We start from the raw sequence: 19,331 nt of genomic DNA, 5'->3' as shown, positions 1-19,331 counted from the left end.
CTTGGTCGGGATGGATTGCTCCTTCCCGCCTCTGGAACTCACCTTGGCCCTGGCATTGACTTTGGCTTTGTTCTGGAGCAAATATTTGGCCACTTCTGTGTGCCCTGCTCTGGCAGCCATGTGTAGCGGAGTCTCCACTTTCTGTAAAATAACATAATTGGAGAAGTGTTAAGCCACTCTGGGTTTCCAAAAGGGCACTCACAGAGCCCCACAGTGCCAGCCTGGAGTCGCTTGGCAGGTTTTGGTCCAATAGGCGGAGTTGCCCCAGCAAGCAGTGACTTCAGCCTTTAGTCTGCTGATACCTCTGTGTGTGTGTGTGTGTGAGATACACTTAAAAGTAAACCCCAGAGCTAATGAATGCTTAAAGATGTAAATGTTTTCCCAGAGAATGCGTACAGAAGTTCCCAAATCACCGTCCAAGATAAAAACCCCAGGACTTTCAGATGTGTGACAAGTTGAACTGTGAAAGCATCAGAATCTACAGACATTCTCCCCAAGTCTGAAGCCTCGTCTAGTCTGAGAATTCTACCTCTCTCCCCAGAAAGGGAGCTTGGAATCATGGGCTAAAGCTCACCTCTGAGCTCAGTCCCCGGAGGGCCCTGCTCTACCCCCCCGAGGCTTACCACATTGGAGACATTGGGGGACGCCTCCCGCTGCAGCAAGTTCTTCACGATGGGCAGGTGCCCCATGAAGGAGGCCACGTGGAGCGGCGTCAGGCCGGACTGGAAGAGACCAGAGAGGAGTGAGAGAGAGGAGCCTTCCCTGCTCCTCCAAAGACACAGCCAGACGGGTCCCAGGCTTTCCTGCCTCTAGGTGCTCCAGCACAATTTTCCAAGAAGAGGGGGTGAAATGAAACGGATCTGCTTCCAAGAGAACGGCAGGAGGGGGAAAAAGAAAACAACCCACTGCAGGGTGGATTCTGGCCACTTTGACAACTCAAAATATTGCACCTGACCTTGGACAGCTCCGTGAGACCCGACACACGCTCCCAGTCTTATTCACCCTGATTTATGCCCTCGAGTGTTCCAGGCTAGTGCGCACACGTGCACACACACACACACACAGCCACAGAGAACAGCTCTGAAAGTGGCTGAGGGAAGATACCTGCGCAGTCCCTCCTACCTCGGTGACGGCGTCAATGGAGGCTCCGGTCTTGAGCAGCAGCTCCATGACTCGGATGTGGTTCTTCTTGCAGGCGATGTGCAAGGGGGTAAAGCCATTCTGCAGCCCCACACAGCGGGAGACAGACAGGCAGGGGCTTACACGCGAGCCCAAGGAACCCCAGACCACCACCCCGCGCTTAAAAAGGCAGCCTCCGCCCCCGCCTATCAGCAGGTCCCACCGGAACTGTCAGTTGCTACAAATCACAGAACAGGCAGGTGGTTCTCACTGGGCACCAGGCACCGTCCCGAGCATCTTGTCTGTAACCAGTGCTCCCCCACCCCTTTTTTTTTAATGTAGTCATATTTTTGGATGCACTGAAGGAGCCTGCTGTTTAAAGATTCCTTAAGGGGAAATTTACAATAAAGAGAACTTCGGTGAAGCAAATTCTGTGCCTGCTTCCCTGAAGCTGCTGATTGTTTTTAGTGAAATGGATTTCTGCACCTCAGCTCTGCTCTGAAGTGACACACCAGAAAGTTAACTCCACAAGGGCAGGGATTTCTGTCCGATTGCTGGGTTTTGTCTACTTGTTTTTTTCAGTGCTTTCGCCCCTTACGGCAGTGGTTCTCAGAGCTGGGGGAGGGGTTTGTCCCACCCCTTCCTCCCCACACCCATCCCTGGGGGGACATGTGGCAACATCTAGAGGCATTTTTGATTGTCACAACTAGGGGAGACGTGCTATTAGCAGGTGGAGGCCAGGCACGCTGCTAACTTCCCACAACGCACAGGCCAGCCCCCCACAACCAAGAATACTGGGCCCCAAATGTCAGTGGTGCTAAGGGTGAGGATCCCCAACTCCCCCAGACAGTGCCCGGCATGTGGGGCTTGCCCAGCGAAGGCCTTCTGAACGAATGAATGAATGAATGAGCTGCCCTTGCGGCCTTGGAGGCTGTCCTGCCTCCTAAATTCTCCTCCTCTGAGAATGGGCAAGAGGGGGTGGGGTCACGGGCTGGCTTCATATGGTCACACCAGAGCCCCAAAACTTCCCCTGGAGCCCCCGGCCTGGGGCAGGGAGAGGAACCACAGTCCCAGGATGGAACTGACTGTGGGCCTGAACTCACCTTTGCTCCAGCCCCATGACCACTGCCAGCCCCTCTGCAGAGGGACAAGGCTTAGCTGAGCCCATCTCACTTGTCCCTAAAGCACACTGAAAAGCCAGGCACTCTCTAGAAATCATGGTCCCCCAGGGCTGGGCTGGGCTCTGCGTGGCCCCACCAAGCCGTGGACACCCTGGGGCACTGTTTGCAAATCAGATCTCCTGGGCTCAAACCCACCTGGACCTCAGCCTGTTACCGGGGGCCTGGGCATTAGGTTCTGGGATGCGGTGGGAGAGCGAGGTTACGTCTGCCTGTGCGCGGCCACACCCCGTGGACCCCCACAGCACCGAGGCTCTCCCCGCCCTGAACCGCCACGCAGCGCCGGCCCTCGGCGCCTTCTCCAACGGCCTCCCACTCACCAGGGCTCTGGAGTTGGGTTTGGCCCCTTTATCCAGAAGGACCTTGGCCACCCTGTGGTGGCCGCAGTGGGCTGCCACGTGGAGCGGGGTCAGGTGGTCCAGGGTGATGTCGTCTATCTCTGCGTTGTACTGCAGGAGGAGTCGGACACAGTCGAGGTGGTCTCCCTGAGCCGCCATGTGGATTGGGGACAGGCCATTCTGGTGAGGAGGGGAACACAGCAATGGCAGAGGAGATGAACATGGAAATTCAGGCCAACGATCCAACCTCACGTCCCGCCTCCTCCCTACGCGGGCCTTCCGCGGGAGCTCGGTTCATTCTGGCCCCTGACTGCAAACCTCCTTTCATCTCACCACATCCTGCAGGCCAGCTCCAGCCAGGCCCACCTCTTCCACGAAGTCCTCCCTGGCCACCCTCGACTTCTGGGGGCCTCTCTCGTCTGTACCACTCACTCAGACCTCATTCATCTAGTTGCTGAATTGTTTCCATAATTCACATCTCAGGTGCGCGCCTCTTCTCTCTTCCCTTAGAAGCTTCTTAAGAGCAGTGACAGTGCTTAGTAACTCTTAACTCCCTCCCAGTGCCCCACGCCTGCGTGTAACACACACAGTGGTCCTTCATCCATGTGGTTTTGAATGAATGAGAGACAGTAAAATGGAACTTGGATCTAAATCCCTCTGTTCTTTGCCCCTAGTAAGTGCCCATCACTTTAAAAAATTCTGTTAAGGATCCTCACTGTTTCTTAGACAGCAATTTATTTATTTTTTAAATGAAAGACAGAGGAGACTCATGCACTCATTTGTTCAGACATTAATTTAGCAAATATTAAGTGATTCAAGTGCATCTGGTGTTAGGTTAAGGTCTGGGGAAACAGAGGAACAGACATAATCCCGGGCCAAGGAAGGTACCAGTGGATACAAGACAAAGAAACAGATCTGCTGTTGCCATCCTATGTGGTGACGTCAGGAAGGCGTGATACAGCACAGAGGAGCAGGGAGGGTGGAGTCACGATGGGAGGATGTGGGGAGAGAAGGCTTCCCGGGGAGGGGATCCTTGAGCTAGGACCTCACTAGAAAGATGAAACAGAAGAGGATCCCACAAAGGGGACGGCATGTGCGGTGCCGTGGAGGCAGCCACCCCAGGACCCAGGGAGCTCTGAGCAGGTAAACATGTGAGAGGAACGGGTGATGGGGCGTGGAGGTGGGCTGGAGGGGCAGGCGGGAGCTGCATGGTGAAATCCATGAGCTAGGAAACTGGGACCTGAGCTTTCAGGAAGTGACCGCTGAAAGGACTGTCACTGAAGGAGAAGCAGAATCAGGCAGTGTGGCAACTATTGTCAGTGCCTGGATTGAACTAGGTCCCCTCAAAATTCACATGGTGAAGTCCTGACACCTGGGACCTTGGGATGTGAGCGTATTTGGAAATAGTATAAGATGAGGTCGTTGATGTGGACCTTAATCCCATACAACTGCTGTCTTTATAGAAAGGGGGAATTTGAACACACACAGACACACACACAGACACACAGACACACACACACAGACACACACACACACACGGAGAACACAGCACCCCCTCGCAGATCCAGGAATAGCCAACTCTGCCAACACTGATCCAGGACTTCCAGCCTCCCGAGCAGCTGGACAAGACATTTCTGTTGCCGAAGCCACCTGGAGCATGGTACTTCATTACAGCTGCCCCAGACCTGACACCGTCACCAATGACTGCATTTTAGAAAGGTCACACCAGACTTCCCAATTGAAAAATCAGAAGTTTTCCATAAAGAATTTTCATAATCATCCTTTTTAGCCTTATTCTAATAATCTGGATAATATAAAATCCTTAACAACTTAGGACCATTTTTATGTTTAAATATGGAGCCTCTGCGGGAAAATGTTGAGAATGTCCTGACCTAACGGTCTAATTGGGAGGATTCTGCCTTCGCTTATCTGAGGATTTTCACTTTTATACGTACTTTCAAAGATATCATCTCCTGCCTCATGATCATCTCAGCCGTGGATGGAGGACTGAATATGTCCACTCGACACACACACACACGCAGGGCAGCCTGTGCCGTGAATGTGACCCCGATTTCCAAGAGCTCTGTCCGACCTTAACGTGATCATCGGTCAGGGAATAAACCGGCTTTAAGGTGTGGACTGTGCTGCAATTTTATGACAGGGAAGTGCTCACAGGGAACCCCGGGAGTGGCGGCGAGTGGGTCTGGTTTCTGCCTTGCTCTGTTTGATGCACCTGCTAAATTCACCCCAAAGAACGAGGGCCTGGAGGTGGGGTGCAGGCAGCACCAGGCGTTCTGAGCGCTTTAGTCCTGGGAAGACTCAAACCTCACACCAGATCTGAGGGACGGGCTTTTGCTCTAGCCCCCAAAGGACTTTGAAAAGAACCGTTTTTTTTTTTTTTTAACTTCCTCCAGTCCAGCTCGGGGTCTGAAGACTCCCTGAGTGCTTAGTTCCTGTGTTTTCCGGAGCCAAGGGAAAAGAGACAAGGCTTGACGTAGCACCATGTAGACAAATGACAGCCCACGGGCCAAATCTGGCCCACTGCCTGTGTGTGTCAATGAAGTTTTATTAGAACAGGGCCGACAGCCTGAATATTCTCCACGGCTGCTTTCCCGCTACAGTGGCCAAGTTGAATCACTGTGACATTGACCACAGCCTGCAAAGCCTAAAAATATTTAATATCTGGTCCTTTAGAGGGAATGTTTGCTGACCTTGATCTAGATAGTAATTAGAGCTGACTGCCTCCCATGGGACAGACACCGGGTCAACAGCGCACATGCCGGCTGAGTTAGGACCATTAGCATCTCTGTTTCTCAGAAACAGAATGCGACCCCGGGTGGGCCTGCCCTGGAGCCCCGGCTGAAAGATGCTTCTGCAAACAGGAAGCACGAACACACCTTGGTTTTGGCTTGGATGGGCGCTCCGTGGTCCAGCAGGATCTCTGAGATGCGCACGTGCCCATTCCGAGCCGCACAGTGGAGAGGTGTCAATTCATCCTTCAAAAGACAGAGTCAGAAAGAGAAAGCCCCAAAGGGACCCATCAGAGGCCGCTGGAGAGAAGACGGCCCTGCGGCAACGCTCTGGCTGCAGAGGCACGAGCCTTTCTTAAGGACCAGCTCGACACGAGCCCTCTTGTCTCCAGCTGCCCCTGTGGGCTGCTCTGGAGGCAGGACGCCCATCCCTAGCTGGTCATAGAGACCCCACCCCGGTGTGGGGGCCCTGGAAGGTGGCCCTCCCTCCCCTGGCCCTGCCGAGAGCTCGCCAGCACCCACCTTGGTCCTCGTTTCTATCTGGGCTCCGCGGTCCAGCAGGAGCCGCACCATGATCACGTTTCCCCTGCGGGAGGCGATGTGCAGTGGCGTGATGCCGTTCTGGAGGGGAGGAACAGGACCAGTCAGGGCTTGGCAGCCTCCCCTGGGGTGCAGCTGCCCTGCCCCCTGCTCCCCTGTGCCCCAGCCCCAGCCCTGCTCCAGAAGCAGCGTAGGCAGCCGCTCTTAGCCCTTCGTTAGGACATTTCTCACCCCAGAGAGACTTCAAAGCCCCTAAGGACAGGCCAGCATCGTGGTTCATCACGGCAAGCCAGCCAAACCCAGGTCTCCCAGAGTCAACGACACAGGCCAGAAGAAAGCCAGTCCCCGGCCTTCCGGGCTTCCCACCTCCAGAAACCCACCAGCCGGGAGCCTTCATGGACACCAGAGCTGTCTGCAGAGAGGACGTGCCACAGAGACGTGGGAGCACCGGGGTCTGGCCCCCCTGACCCGGCTCCGTGTGGGGGGGGCCTGCCAGAGAGCCTCACCTGGGGCGTGAAGTTGACACTGGCCCCCCGGTTGAGGAGGAGCTGGGCCACGTTGAGGTTCTCGTAGTGAGCTGCGATGTGGAGGGGGGTGAATCCCGTCTGGGGCACAACAGAGGGGGACAACGTGTCACATGCCATGTACCGTCATTTCTACCTCTGAATCAGCCCAGGGACTCTGAAGAAGCCGGCAGGGCCAGAGGACCCCACACGTAAGGCAGATTTGGACTGAGGGGACAGCCGGTGGCAAGTTATACCCAAGCAAGGGGCTAACTCTGGGGGACGCCCAGTCTGTCTGCGGTTCACAAGGACAAACCCTGGACTAGAGTCACCTCAGATGCCGCAGGGAGGGCCCGATCTTCTGCACGGTTACTTGGGAAGAGATTTTATGTAAAGAGTGAGTGTTGTTATGGGGTCCATGACCTTAATTCTCGGGACTGTTTCAGTCCCTAAAGGGGTACAATGACTCAGCCAGGTGGCCAAGGCAGCCCTGTGACCCCTTGGAGGGTCCCTTGTCATCACTCTGTTCCTAACCTCCCGCCACACCTAATCCAGTCAGCAGTTTTCCAGACAAAACCCCATGACCACGGGTTGGGGGACCGTGTGACTGACTCAGTGCAAATCCTCTCCCAGTATAAGAGAGGACATTAATGGTCTAAATTTACAGGTAGTGGACTGGCAGAGTGCTCAGACAGAGGGCCCATCTACACATGGGGACAGCTCCCTCCCTCCCTCCCTCCCTCCACCAGGGGGGCGGCTGGGGGAAGAGATGGAATGAAATTCTAGAAGACCACCCCGGGGGATTCCAAATCCCATTCCGGCCAGAGACCCCTCCCACCCTGCCCGGACACCTTTCTGGATGACAGGAGCAAGGGGCACCTTCCTGCTCCACGCCTGTTCACCGGGGACTTAAAGCGGGGCACCCACGGTGGCTCTCGCGTAGCTGGTGGGGACAGGGGGCCCGGTGGGGCTGGTGCTTGGGGTACACGCAGGGCATCTCTGGTCTAAGCTGGTTCTGGGGAAGTTCCCGGAATTGGTGGAGACCCTGAAGTTCCCGGGCCGGGGCCCCAGGACGCTCCGGCCCCGCCGCTGCCTCACCTTGGAAAGCACGTCGGGGTTGGGGTCATTCTGCAGCAGCACCGCGGCCGTCCGCGTGTCGTCATTGCGGGCCGCGATGTGCAGGGCCGGCAGGCGCACCTTCCCCTTCGTCCCATAGTTGATGAGGTGTGCCACCACGTTCTCGTGGCCCTGCTGCAGAGCCACGGCCAGAGGGGTGAAGCCGTCCTGGCCAGGGGGAGAGGACAGACCCGTCTGCTCTGACCGGACTGACCGCTCCAGTCCTCAGGGCTCTTGCTCGCACCAGGCCCTCCGCCCGAAATGACCTCCCTCCGATTCAAGGTCCCCTTCATCCCGCAGGCTCAGCTTAGGTGCCACCTCCTTTCTTGGCATCCTTTCTTTCTCTGCCATCTCACAGAGCTTACAGTAATTTTCTTTCAGTATTTATTTAACTTTCCTTTATGACTTGCCCCTAATCTCAGGTCTACGAGAGCTTTTTACTCCCTGTCTCTCTGCCTACCCTCCCCCGCCATCACCTGGTGCCAGGGCAGTGCTGTGAACTGACGGCTGACATTCATTCCTTTACTCATTCCACAAATATTACTGAACACCCACCAAATGCTAGCAGCCACGCCAGGCACTGAGGTTTCACTCGTGAGCTACTAAATGTCCTCGGTGCATACTGAGGGGCACAGGACCCGTGAACTGGTGAAGCAATTGACAACAGAGTCATCTAATCATTGGGTCTCAGGATGTTAAGACTCAGGAGACATCTTGGCTCTGACCAGTCCAGTGTCATCATTTCACCAATGACAAAACTCAGGATCAAGTGACTTGTCCAAGGGTGAACAGGGGTTCATGGCAAGAGCCTTTCTCATTAAGGTCCAAGGCATCTGTGAGGTCCCCCATACAGATGTGCGCACGCGCACACACACACACGCCCCCCACCCCTGCCCGGACTTCAGTGCTGGTCGCAGCGGGGATGTCGCGCGGCCCCTGCTGGCATTCCTCACGCATGTGTCTAGGGGTCCCTGGGCCGTGACCTTGTCTCTTTGCCCCCCACCCCGTGGGGGTCTGACGGCACCCAGGACACGGATCACGACAGAGGATGCATCTCAAGCCATGTCCCAGGACGCACGCCCCCACGACCGTGTCCTACCCTGGAAGCTTCCAGCCACGGGGCCATGTTCCCAAGGTACTTACTTCCGTGGCTACATTCTGATTGGCTCCATTTTCCAGCAAAAACTTAACCACCTCCAGGTGATTCTCTTGTGCTGCCATGTACAGGGGGGTAAAGCCTTTCTGTAAACCAAGAGAAAAGGCCACTGGAGTTCACGCATGTCAGGGAGAGATGCTAGAACCCGTGCAAACCCCTCTGAACTCGAGGACAGCTCCCCCTTCATCCTGTGTCCACCCTGTCCTTGGGGCCACACCCCCACCTGTACCTCCAGCTGTAAAAACCTACTGACACTTTGCAAGGGCAGCAGGGTTATTGCAAAAAGCCACCAGGTGGAGGCAATGCGCCCATCCATGTTAGTCTGCTCTGCCCCTCCCAGTATGGTCTGCACAGACACACCTTGCACTATTTCCACCCGCTTCATCATCAACCCCCCACATTCGGCACAGCCCCCCGACACACACAGGAGACACAACCAAACATATTATTTGGCTGGTTTACTAAACAGAGAGGGGTCCACAGTGACCAACCCCATTGTGCTTAAGAATGTCACTGGAGCGTGAGAAAGCAGGAACGTGCTGGAGACATTGCTAGCACACCTGGGCTCGACTGCACCGTGTGTACAGGGGGCAGGGGATGGCAGACCACCCCCCGCCCCACCCCAGAGCATCACCTGTGACTGGGCATTGACGTTGGCGCCATAGTTGACGAGCTCCCGCACCACCTCGTCCTGACCCGCGAGGGCGGCGATGTGCAGCGCCGTGTTCCCCTTCTGAAAGACACGGGGAGGGAAGGGAGGAGGTTCCCAGGGGCCAGCGCAAGGGGTGTCACAGGTACGGGGACAGAGGTGCCGGCCCCAGGGCGCAGACCACACGCACGTGTGTACCGGACCCATCACAAATCCTGAACAGTGCGGACAGCCCAGACAGGGAAATCCTTCCTTTTCTCCTGAAATAATAATGCCCCAGAATAAGACAGCCAACAACACTGATCTGTGGCATGCAGGCCATCTTCAGCGGACAGGCAGTCGGTTTTCCTCGGGACACGTGCTGAAGGTCTGCCAGGCAAGCCGGCTTCCTGGATGTCCAGCCTTTAGGTCTGCAGGACGGTGCAGAGCCTCCGGGAGGCCCCAAGCTCCTGGGAAAAGGAGGCACAGCATCCTTGTGCCATTATGGTAACACTCACTGACGAAAGGCTGGACCACAGGGGACAGCGGGGGATGGGGAGGGGTGGTCAAGCATCCGACAGAAGAGGGAGGTAGAAATCGTGCAGGAGCTGAAGTGGGTAATAAAACCAACCATATAATGGATGTCGGGAAGAGAAGAAAAATATGAGGGGAAGTGGAGGTGGGGGAAGAAACAGAATAACATCTGGCAAGGGAAAAAATACAAAGAAGGAATATTAATAAGTAAAATAGAGTCAGAGTTCACTCATTAAGAGAGGAGAGGAAAGCCAGAGGGAATAAACACGAGAAGAAAATGAGGTTCACGGTGGTTCTGAAGCAAGTTTTTTTAAAGCTGGGAACTGGTAACAGACTGGGAAGCCAGGCAGGCTCTGAGAAGGTGGGGGAAGGTGCAGCGGTCCTGGTCCGGGTCCGTCCTGGTGTTTCGCAGCACTCGTGGGACCAGCTCAGCTCCAGCAGGCTCCTTCCTGCCTCCGGGGGGTCGTCCCCCCGCCCACGTGACCCCACGGGCACCCCTGCTCCGGGAGGGGCAGGCAGGACCGGCCCACTTGACAACGTCGATCAAATAGGAGCCACAGCTGGACCCGTCTGCTCCTCTGCTCCTTCACAGGCAGGGATCTCAAATCACCTCTTTTTTTTTTTTTTCCTAATTCAGATGGCATAGAGTTTTTAACTAAACTGCATGGACACTTGCTAATCCATCTCAGGGCCCTCAAGGCCTGACAAGCAGGGACCTCAAATCCAGTCCATGTGCTGGGATGTCTGTCACCCGGGGCAAAGTGCCTTCCCCGGGGGGGTCTGCACATCACAAGCCTGGGTCCAAGCTCTGGAGCCACCCGGCACCCCGCCCCGCCATCGCCGCCCCAGCGCCCCAGGGCTCAGTCTTTGTTAAAGCGTGACCAGATTCAGGCCGGAGTGTCCTCTCGTTGCCTCCTGGCCTTGTCTTCCTAACCTTTCCTTAAGTCCCATTTGATAAACAAAAGATTTCCTTCTCAAATATCATCAGAGAATCAGTACCAGAAATGAGAATATAGATGTTAATTAATCATTCTTCTTAGAAGACCGAAGAACCTATACTTAGAGGTCTTGGCACCCGGGCCCAACTCACTCGCTGTACCAAAAGGAACAGGGCTGCTGGCACCAGAACCTCCTCTAGGAATCAGGGCCCAGACCTGCATGTCTCCCCACCTAGAAGGAGGCGGGCTGGGACCATCCATCCCTTCATCACACGCTGAGCTGAGTGCGTATGTGTCAGGTACTGGGCCAGCTCAAGAGGTGATGTCACATGTTTCCTTCCATGTGCCCCTTCCTGCCTGAAATCCCACTACAGCAGCTCACCCCATAAACCCACGTGGGGGTGGGAAGCTGGCCAGGGAGGGCTGGGGGTGTCGGCCCGTGACGTCCTAGGGATCTGGGCCAAGGGCACCACAAGCGAGGGAAGGTCCCCTGTCCACACACACATACACCTGCTGCAGGGCTCGGGAAGGACACCCCCGGCCTGGGGGCGGGACTGCCAGAGAGGTGGGCCATGAGCCTCTGTCTTCCCTGCCTCTCTCTCAGCATGAAGGAACATGGCCTCAAAGAAGTAGGAAGAATTACTTAGCTATATTTGGATTCACAAAGACCCAGTTTCTTCATTTCCAGGGAGTCCCAGAGCTCACGGGAGGGAGGGGGCTGCAGTGGGTGCTGAGCGTGAGCTGGGTTGTGGGGGGGATGGGGGAGGGTGGGTACCGCTGCTCTGTTCTCCACTGGCTTGGATGCTGAGCTGGCCTCCGAGGGTGGCGGGTGGGGGAGGCTAGAGAGAGAATACATTTGTCTCACGCTTTTCACATTTCTCTGCACAGTTTTGGAATCTATATTGGTTTTGGCTTTTTCTTCTTCTCTTTTTTTAATCTCGCTCCTGCTTGTGGGAGACCCATCACAGCTCCCCAATCTGTTGTGACTCTTGCTTGGCCCACGTTTTCAGTTTCATCCTTTTTTTCCCCTCCCTCTGTACGGCGCTCAGAAACCACGCTGGCTTATAAAATTGCCTGTAAATCACAAAGACACGCCAAGTGTTCACTTACAAGACAACAATCAAAGGGGGAAATTCAGAGCGAGTAAAAGTGCTGAAGCGTCGTGTTTCTGCAGCTCTTGGGAGGATGCCAGGGGACTGGGGGGTGGACGGCCGCTCTGGCCCCCACGGCCCGTCAGGTGGCACCATGCCTGCGGCCAGGTAGGCAAGAGCATCGGAAGAGAAATAACCGCATTCTCAGAAGAAGCACGGTGGAGACAACCGGTATTTGTGGTGGGGTTAGAAAAAAAAAACGCCCTGCGCATGTTCAGAACCTTCTCTAGGAATCTGTCACTTCACCTGTGAGCTCTTCCCACCTTCGGTAAATGGCATGTAAATTACAGAATATTACCTCCAGAGATGATTCTAACCTCATAATATTTGGGGAGTTCACTTCACAACCATAAATTACATCTGTTCTCTACACCTTGTTCTTCTGGTTCTCTGCTTGCAAGGAGGCAAAAAAAAAAATTTTTTTTGCTGCATGGAACTGAGGTCGAGGCTGTGCCTGAGACCACGTTGCGTCAACAGTAAGCGGAAAATAAGAAGCTGGTGTGTGTGTGGGGTGGGGACCAGCCCAGGAAGAAAACCACAGGACGTGATAAAGGCAGGGAGGGAAGAGGAAACTGTGCTCGTAGTAAGCAGAGGTGATTTGGGGCTTCAGTTTGGTTTGTTTTTAAATGCAGCTGCATGGTGCTTAATAAACAAATCAGACGCATAAGAAAGGAAACTGATTTTGCAACATGCAGATGCCATCAGTTTCGTGACTGCAGATTCTGGACTTAAGTCACTGGTGTTTATAATCTATTGCTGTGGGGAGGAAGTCCCGCTGTGAGATGTGTACCATCAGTCAGCCTCCACCTGGAGTGAGAGAGGACCCTGTGCAAGGGAACCAGGGAGGAGAGGAAGTGGGTTCAGGGCAAACAAGGAAGACCTGCAGGGAAAGGATACACGAGAGAGATCTGGACCCTTCCAGAGCCCTTGGTAGGACAAAGTCACCATTATTCATCGATTTCTTCCTTTATAGGCATTTTATATACACGCCCACGTTTAATTTCCACATGAATCCTGCCACTGACTATTATAATCCCCATTTTGAGGAAGAGTCAGCGGAGGCTTCTCCCTGGCTAGAAACCTGCTTAAGGTCCCAGAGCAGGAAGCATCTCCGCTGGGATTTGGACCCAAGGCACGGACCTGCAGTGTGCTTAGGCTGGGAAGGCACGAAGCCACCAGGAAAAGAGTTTTCGTTCCAGATTTACAGTCTAGTGATGAGGATAAAGTAAAGGCCCCCTGAATCCTTGTGGAAATGGGGGTCTTGTGTTTTTCAGGTGACCCCAGGCACTCACAGAACTAGGTGCCCGGAAGGACCAGAGAAATTCGGAAGCAGGCTTGCATTTCTGTCGTGAAGGGTCAGTTTCTGTGCCCTTGAGGGTTTGGGACAACACGTGAACTTCTGATGGAAAGCTCCCAGAGAGACGTACCTTGGTTGTGGTTTCTAGGATGATCTCTTTGTGCAGAAGTTCCACCACCATCTTCACGTGGCCTTCTTTAGAGGCCAGATGCAATCCATTCAACCCATTCTGTGAAGAGCAGAGAGGCAGGGAGAGCGTGGTCAGAGGGGCTGTGCGCTGGGCGGCTGCGGAGACCCGAGGGGGCCCTGGGTGGGGTCTGCGCAGCAGAGCCAGCCGGGCTCGGGAGCAGCGTTTGTACCGGGGCGTCAGCGAACAGGAGAGCAGGGAGAGGAGGAGGTGGGTGACAAGACCACCACCGCTCCAGGATGTGAACGGAGCACGGGAAGCTCTCGCAAAAGTAATGGGTGACCTTGACATTCAGATCCCGCCTTCAGCCACCACTTAGTTGAAATGGTGTAGCTTCCACCCCCTGGTTAATTTCCACAGCAGCGACTGACAAAAAGCAAATCAGTTTCTTAAAATTTTAAAATGCAACTCCAGTGCATCCTAAACATTTGCAGAGATAGATGTATTTTTAGTAAAATAATACATTTTGAACTAAATACCACCAACTACCCAGCAGTAAGATTTCCTCAACAGAAGAGCCAGTGTTAAAATCATCCCTTGGACCTAGGGCATATCAAATTTAGTAAGTCAGAGAAAAACAAGTATCATATGATATCACTTACATGTGGGGTCTAAAAAAAGTAATACCAATGAATTGATTTACGAAATAGAAACAGACTCGCAGACGTGAAAACAAACTTATGGTTACCGAAGGGGAAGGGGGTGGGGAGGGATAAATTAGGAGTATGGGATTAACAGACACACACTACTACATACAGGACAGATGAACAACAAGGATTTACTGTAGCGCACAGGGACTGTATTCAATATCTTATAATAACGGAAAAGAATCTGAAAAAAATATAAACGTGTATATATCTTTGAATCACTTTGCTGCACACGTGAAACTAACATAATGTTGTAAATCAACTATACTTCAATGAAATAGAATAAAATACCCCATGACACTTTGGTATTTCAAATGTGACCAAAGCGTGTCTAACAGCTAAACTTCAGGGAAAAGAAGACCAAGCGAACATTTCCCACTCCCAGTCACCAGTCCATAAAAGCAGAACTCTCACTAACGGGTTCCTGTTCCAGCCGTGCCTGGTGGAGCCCCTACTGAGCTCTCCATAAAGCAGCCAGGGCAAGTCTCACTTGTGCCGCCCATGCTGCCTGGCCCTCTGACCCTTGTACTTAGATGTCTTGGAACTTCCTGGCAAAAGGCAACTTTCAAGAGGGCTGCTCACTTTCAGTTCCAACAGAGGAGTGGATCTTGGCTCCACACAAAGGATGATTTTCATCAGTCGGTCATCTCCATTCCCTCCTCCTTCCCCCGAAGCAAGTCTCCCCTCTTCCCCTGCTCCTCCCTCCTGTTGCCTCTGCTGGTCAACTCTGTTCTAGCATGTCCCCTTTCAAGGGGTGCCCCAGGGCCACTGCGGGCTTTGGCTGATTAGAAAGACCCTCACCACCAAGATGGAGGAGCTTGACCCCTGATGGGGTGAATGGAAGAGGTCTCCGGCTCATCCATCCCCAAATATCTCTGCAGCCCCACCATGGGGTCTTGAAATCTCCCTCTGTAGCAGGCCATCATTTTCAGGAGATTCCAATTAAAACACAAAGTTTCTACCTGGGAGTGGTAGCGCATTGACCCATTAACGGATTAGTCTTACTGCTTTGCTAAAACCAGCAGAAGAAAGTAAAAAGTAATTACTTGATGAAAGCAACACAGGATGGTGCCTCTTGATGGGAGAATGCGAGGTGTGGGGGCCTTGGAAGGGGCGAATGTGGGTACCAGGCACCTTGGGTATCAGAGAGCAGCCAAGAGTAGGCTTAAAGGGATATGTACCGAATTCTTGTTTCGATCAGACCCGCCCTGCACTCCAAACACAGAGTGCAATTGGCCACATCTTTGTCCATCAGGACAGCCAGCCTGGCCAGGGTGTGTGTGTGGAGGGGGTGGGAGGCGGGTGATGGGGGAGCCTATTGCAACATAACCCTATGCAAATGCCTGAAAATCTCCATTAGATTTCCTCCTCTTGCAGATTCTGAACACCATGAAATGTAGGCTCCAAAGCGGTGTGAATTATCCACATCACAGCATGATGAGTTTATCAGATAAAGGCTAGGTCTTAGCCAGTTTTGATACCAAAAAGGGAGAAAGTGGCAAGACGGCAAGACAGCAGCCTGTTACAGCGGGGATCTGGGGGAGAGGGAAGAGCAGGGGGCTGAAATAAACCAGCTCCCCTCAAATCAGGCTGCAAAACACAAAGTCACAGAAAAGCAATGTGTCAGAAGAACGATCCCCAGAGGTCTGTGTCCTAACACCACCCCGGGGGCGGGTCTACGAGGGAGTTCCCAGCACTGGGATCTGCAAATTCTCTCTTCACACCCAGCAGCCGACTTGTCTGGAAGGTTCTGGGCGCTGAGCGCTGGCATCCTGTGACTACAGGGGAATCCAGGGTGGCGCGTGTGGCTGTCTGCTCACCGCAGGGGACTCAGCTGTGGCTGCTGGATTGTGCATGGTGCTGACTGCTGAGGTCTTGGTGCCTACGTGGGTACCAGTCATGCTCCAGGAGCCTTCATGAGTCCTGAAAATCTCAAAGCTGGGGAAGTGGCAAGTTGACTAACAAAACATCTATTGTTTGCTGCAAATGCCCCAGGGTGGCTGTTCCAGCTCTTTGGAGCCAGAGCCAGGATCTCAGTCCAGAGGGATTCCAGACACACCACCTGCCCAGAGAATGCTGGAGTCCAGAGGGATATCAGAGAGCCCTGAATGCTGAGGAAACCGAAGCCCAGAGAAGTCAAACGATTCGCTCAGGCCACGCTGCCTTTCTAGGGTACAGCCACATATAGAACCAACCTGGATTTCCCAGGAAGAAAAGGTTTTGGGTTTTTTTTTAACCTGAGGAACTAGTACGTTTCTTTTTATCAGACGATGAAAGCACAGTTCCCCTTTTTTGATTATCAGGCAGCACAGAGGAAACCCTCGGTCACAATAAGCACCCACGTGGGTTGAGACAGCTGTAGTTGGTCTCCAGGATTTTACTCACTGCCCTGGTCCCTAGAAAGCCCCTCTTCTTCCGTTTCTGTGTCACATGCTCCTTCCTGGCAGAAGGCGACGCTCTTTGGCATAAAGGGATCCGCTGAATAAATCTGTGTCTCTGACAAGTTTTTTTTTAAACTGAAGTACAGTCAATTACAATGTGTCGATTTCTACGTGGGTACCAGTAGAAACTGAATGCACAGCACAATGTCCCATTTTTGCCTGTACATACATATTTTTTCCGTTAAAGGTTATTACAGGATATTGAGCATAGTTCCCTGTGCTATACAAAAGAAACTTTTAAAAAATCTATTTTTATGTATAGTGCCTAACATTTGTAAATATCAAACTCTCAATTTTATTCTGCTTTTATCCCAGATCCTAGTTCCGTGAGCTCTTTCTTCTTTACAACTTTTCATTTTTCTCACTTTATTTTTAATTCACTCGTTGCCACCACAGTCACCCTAAGTTACTTCCAAGTCCATTGCTGTGATGCCACAGAAAAAGCCCCACGTGGCACAGCTACGACAGGTGTACGAGAAGGCGCAGGAATCTGGTGCAGAGCAGAGTGACACGGGAGTGGGGTGATCGCAAACTCTTGTTCCAACCACACCAAGCATGTGCTTAATCTGTTTCAGCAAACATTTATTGAGAACCTATTCTGTGCCAGGCACCATGCTAGGGACAATAAAACACAAACCCTGACCCTTGAAGAACTCAATTTAGGAGAGAAAATTTGTTTCGCAGAAAAATAAATGCAAAAGCATGTGAAAAACGCCTCAAATGGCACATACAGAACTAGAATCAGCACAGAAGAGAAAGGAGCTGCTTGCTTGGTCCAGGGGGATCAGGAAAGCTTCATGGAGGCCTCTCCCAGGCAGCCCGCACACAGCTGGGGTGCAAGTCCATGACCAATGGCAACGTGAGTTTAAACATGTCTGAGTTTAAATTCTAAACCCATGAGCTAAAATTTTAGAAATGAGGCTCCCAGCCATTCTCATCAAGTGCACTCTTCTTCCTTCCCTGAAGCATCTGAATTCAAGGAACAAAGATCCAGACCCACTGCAGCAAGTTTTCTCCAGTAATTGGCCGCAGCAGGTGGACGGCTGGTTACCTCCAGCAGCTGAAGTCGCCAAATGCCTGAAAACGAGTTTACTGCTCAAGTGCACTACGGGGCTTGGACAACTGCCGCACGAGGAGCAGAACTAGTCTATATAGGAGACCACTTCTGGTATTTCAGAAGTGGTTCATGGATCAATATTGTATTTAGTACTTTCTTTTTCTTTAAGCAGATTTGTTATTGTGCAAATCTGAAGCGGGAGGGGTACCGATTCTGTGAGCCACTTGTTCTTAGCTATGTCGATGGCCAGAGGTGAACTGTAATCTATCTCCTCTTTATAACCACGATCCATGTGTTTTATTTGAGTGAGATCAAATTTAAGTTGTTTGCTGAGAGTAAATGGCAGGCTGTTGAATCTCCCTTGCCTCTTTTCGGCCATCCAGCTAACTTCACAGCCATCCCTCTCCATGCTGAATGGCAGACAGACTGCTGAGGGGCATTATGGGGAGAAATCACAGATTTCTTCCCCCAGAGAACTGGGTGTAGAAGATAAACTAGAAGGACGTGGAGGAATATTAGAGTAAATGTTTCCACTAACTTAAAGCCAGGTAGCAAAAGCAAGAGCTACTTGTGGCCATTTTTAAACCATATGTCTTTCTTAGGAAAACATCAGCTTGCCAGATTCCTCATCCTTTTGGGGGGTCGGGGTGGTAATTAGGTTTATTTATTTAAATGGAGGTACTGGGCCTTGAACCCAGGACCTCGTGCATGCTAAACATGCACTCTACCACTGAGCTATACCCTCCCCCAGATTCTTCCTAAAGATGTCTCCTTCTGGGTCTCCAATTACACGCATGTTAGACTAGCTAATACTGTCCCAGGGCTGCTCTGTTCTGTTGTTTTTGTTGTTGTTGTTTTGTTTTGCTACTCTTTTTTCTCTCTCATTTCACTTTTGATCATTTCTATGGACTTATCTTCAAGTTCTTTGATTCTTTCCCAGCTGTGTCCAGTCTGCTGTTGTCTGTGGAAGAAATTCCTCATCACCAATAAAGTTTTTTTTTTTTCCCTTTGCATTTCATTGGACTCTTTCTCACAGTTTCCACCTTTTGGCTGAAATTCCCCATCCATTCAAGAATGTTTTCCATTTTTCCTACTAGATCCCTGAACATATTAATCATAGTTATTTTCAAATCCATCTGATAGTTCTGACATCCAGGTCATCTCTGAGTCTGGTTCTGTTGATTGCTTTGTCTATTGACAATGCTTTGTTTTTTCTTACTTTCATGTGTGTGTATTGTCATTTTTAACTGAATATCAGACATTATCTGTTGAAGAGCAGCAGAGACTGAAGTAAATAGCATTTGTGCCTGGAAATGGATGTGCCTCTTCTTCTATGAAGCTGTTGGCATGAGGATGGGAGAAGCTAAGTCAGTCTGGTCAGAAGGTAACCTGGTCTGGGTTTTGTTGTTACCATCAGTGGACCACGGCCTTCAAATTATTCTAGAGGTAGGCTGCTGTCACCTTGAGCTCAGAGGAGGGGCTGGGGTGCTGGAGGGTTGTTCTGTGTTCCTGATCTCCCCCTCAGCTTCCAGCCATCCCTGCATGCCTGTGGCTCGACTGGGGTCTTCCTCCAAGCTCTCACCCCTCTCCCAGCAGCTGTATGCTCTTCCTTGTCACAAGTTAGGAGCACAGAGGTTCTTTCCTGTCCTGGCCCAGCTTCCGTCCTACACAGGCTATGCTCCTGGACTTAAAGGTGGGAATTTTTCCCCCCAGCATTCCTTTCCCCTCTTCTCTGTAGCAGCAAAACCTAC

At 52.3% G+C, this 19,331-nt stretch overlaps 1 protein-coding gene across 1 annotated transcript in view; it reads right to left on the bottom strand.

Moving 5' to 3' along the window:
* Positions 1–19,331, bottom strand: part of LOC102533706 (ankyrin-1) — a 76,452-nt gene that overhangs the window by 41,300 nt on the left and 15,821 nt on the right. The window contains 11 exon segments of the mRNA XM_072950113.1: positions 43–141; positions 624–722; positions 1,123–1,221; positions 2,618–2,815; positions 5,533–5,631; positions 5,908–6,006; positions 6,432–6,530; positions 7,527–7,712; positions 8,688–8,786; positions 9,335–9,433; positions 13,379–13,477. Of these exon segments, the coding sequence (XP_072806214.1) occupies positions 43–141; positions 624–722; positions 1,123–1,221; positions 2,618–2,815; positions 5,533–5,631; positions 5,908–6,006; positions 6,432–6,530; positions 7,527–7,712; positions 8,688–8,786; positions 9,335–9,433; positions 13,379–13,477 (1,275 nt within the window).

This window comes from Vicugna pacos, chromosome 26 (assembly GCF_048564905.1).
Source record: "Vicugna pacos chromosome 26, VicPac4, whole genome shotgun sequence".
NCBI classification, from domain to species: Eukaryota; Metazoa; Chordata; class Mammalia; order Artiodactyla; family Camelidae; genus Vicugna; species Vicugna pacos.
Note: the sequence above shows the minus strand (reverse complement) of the source record. Positions and strands in the feature narration are given on the sequence as shown.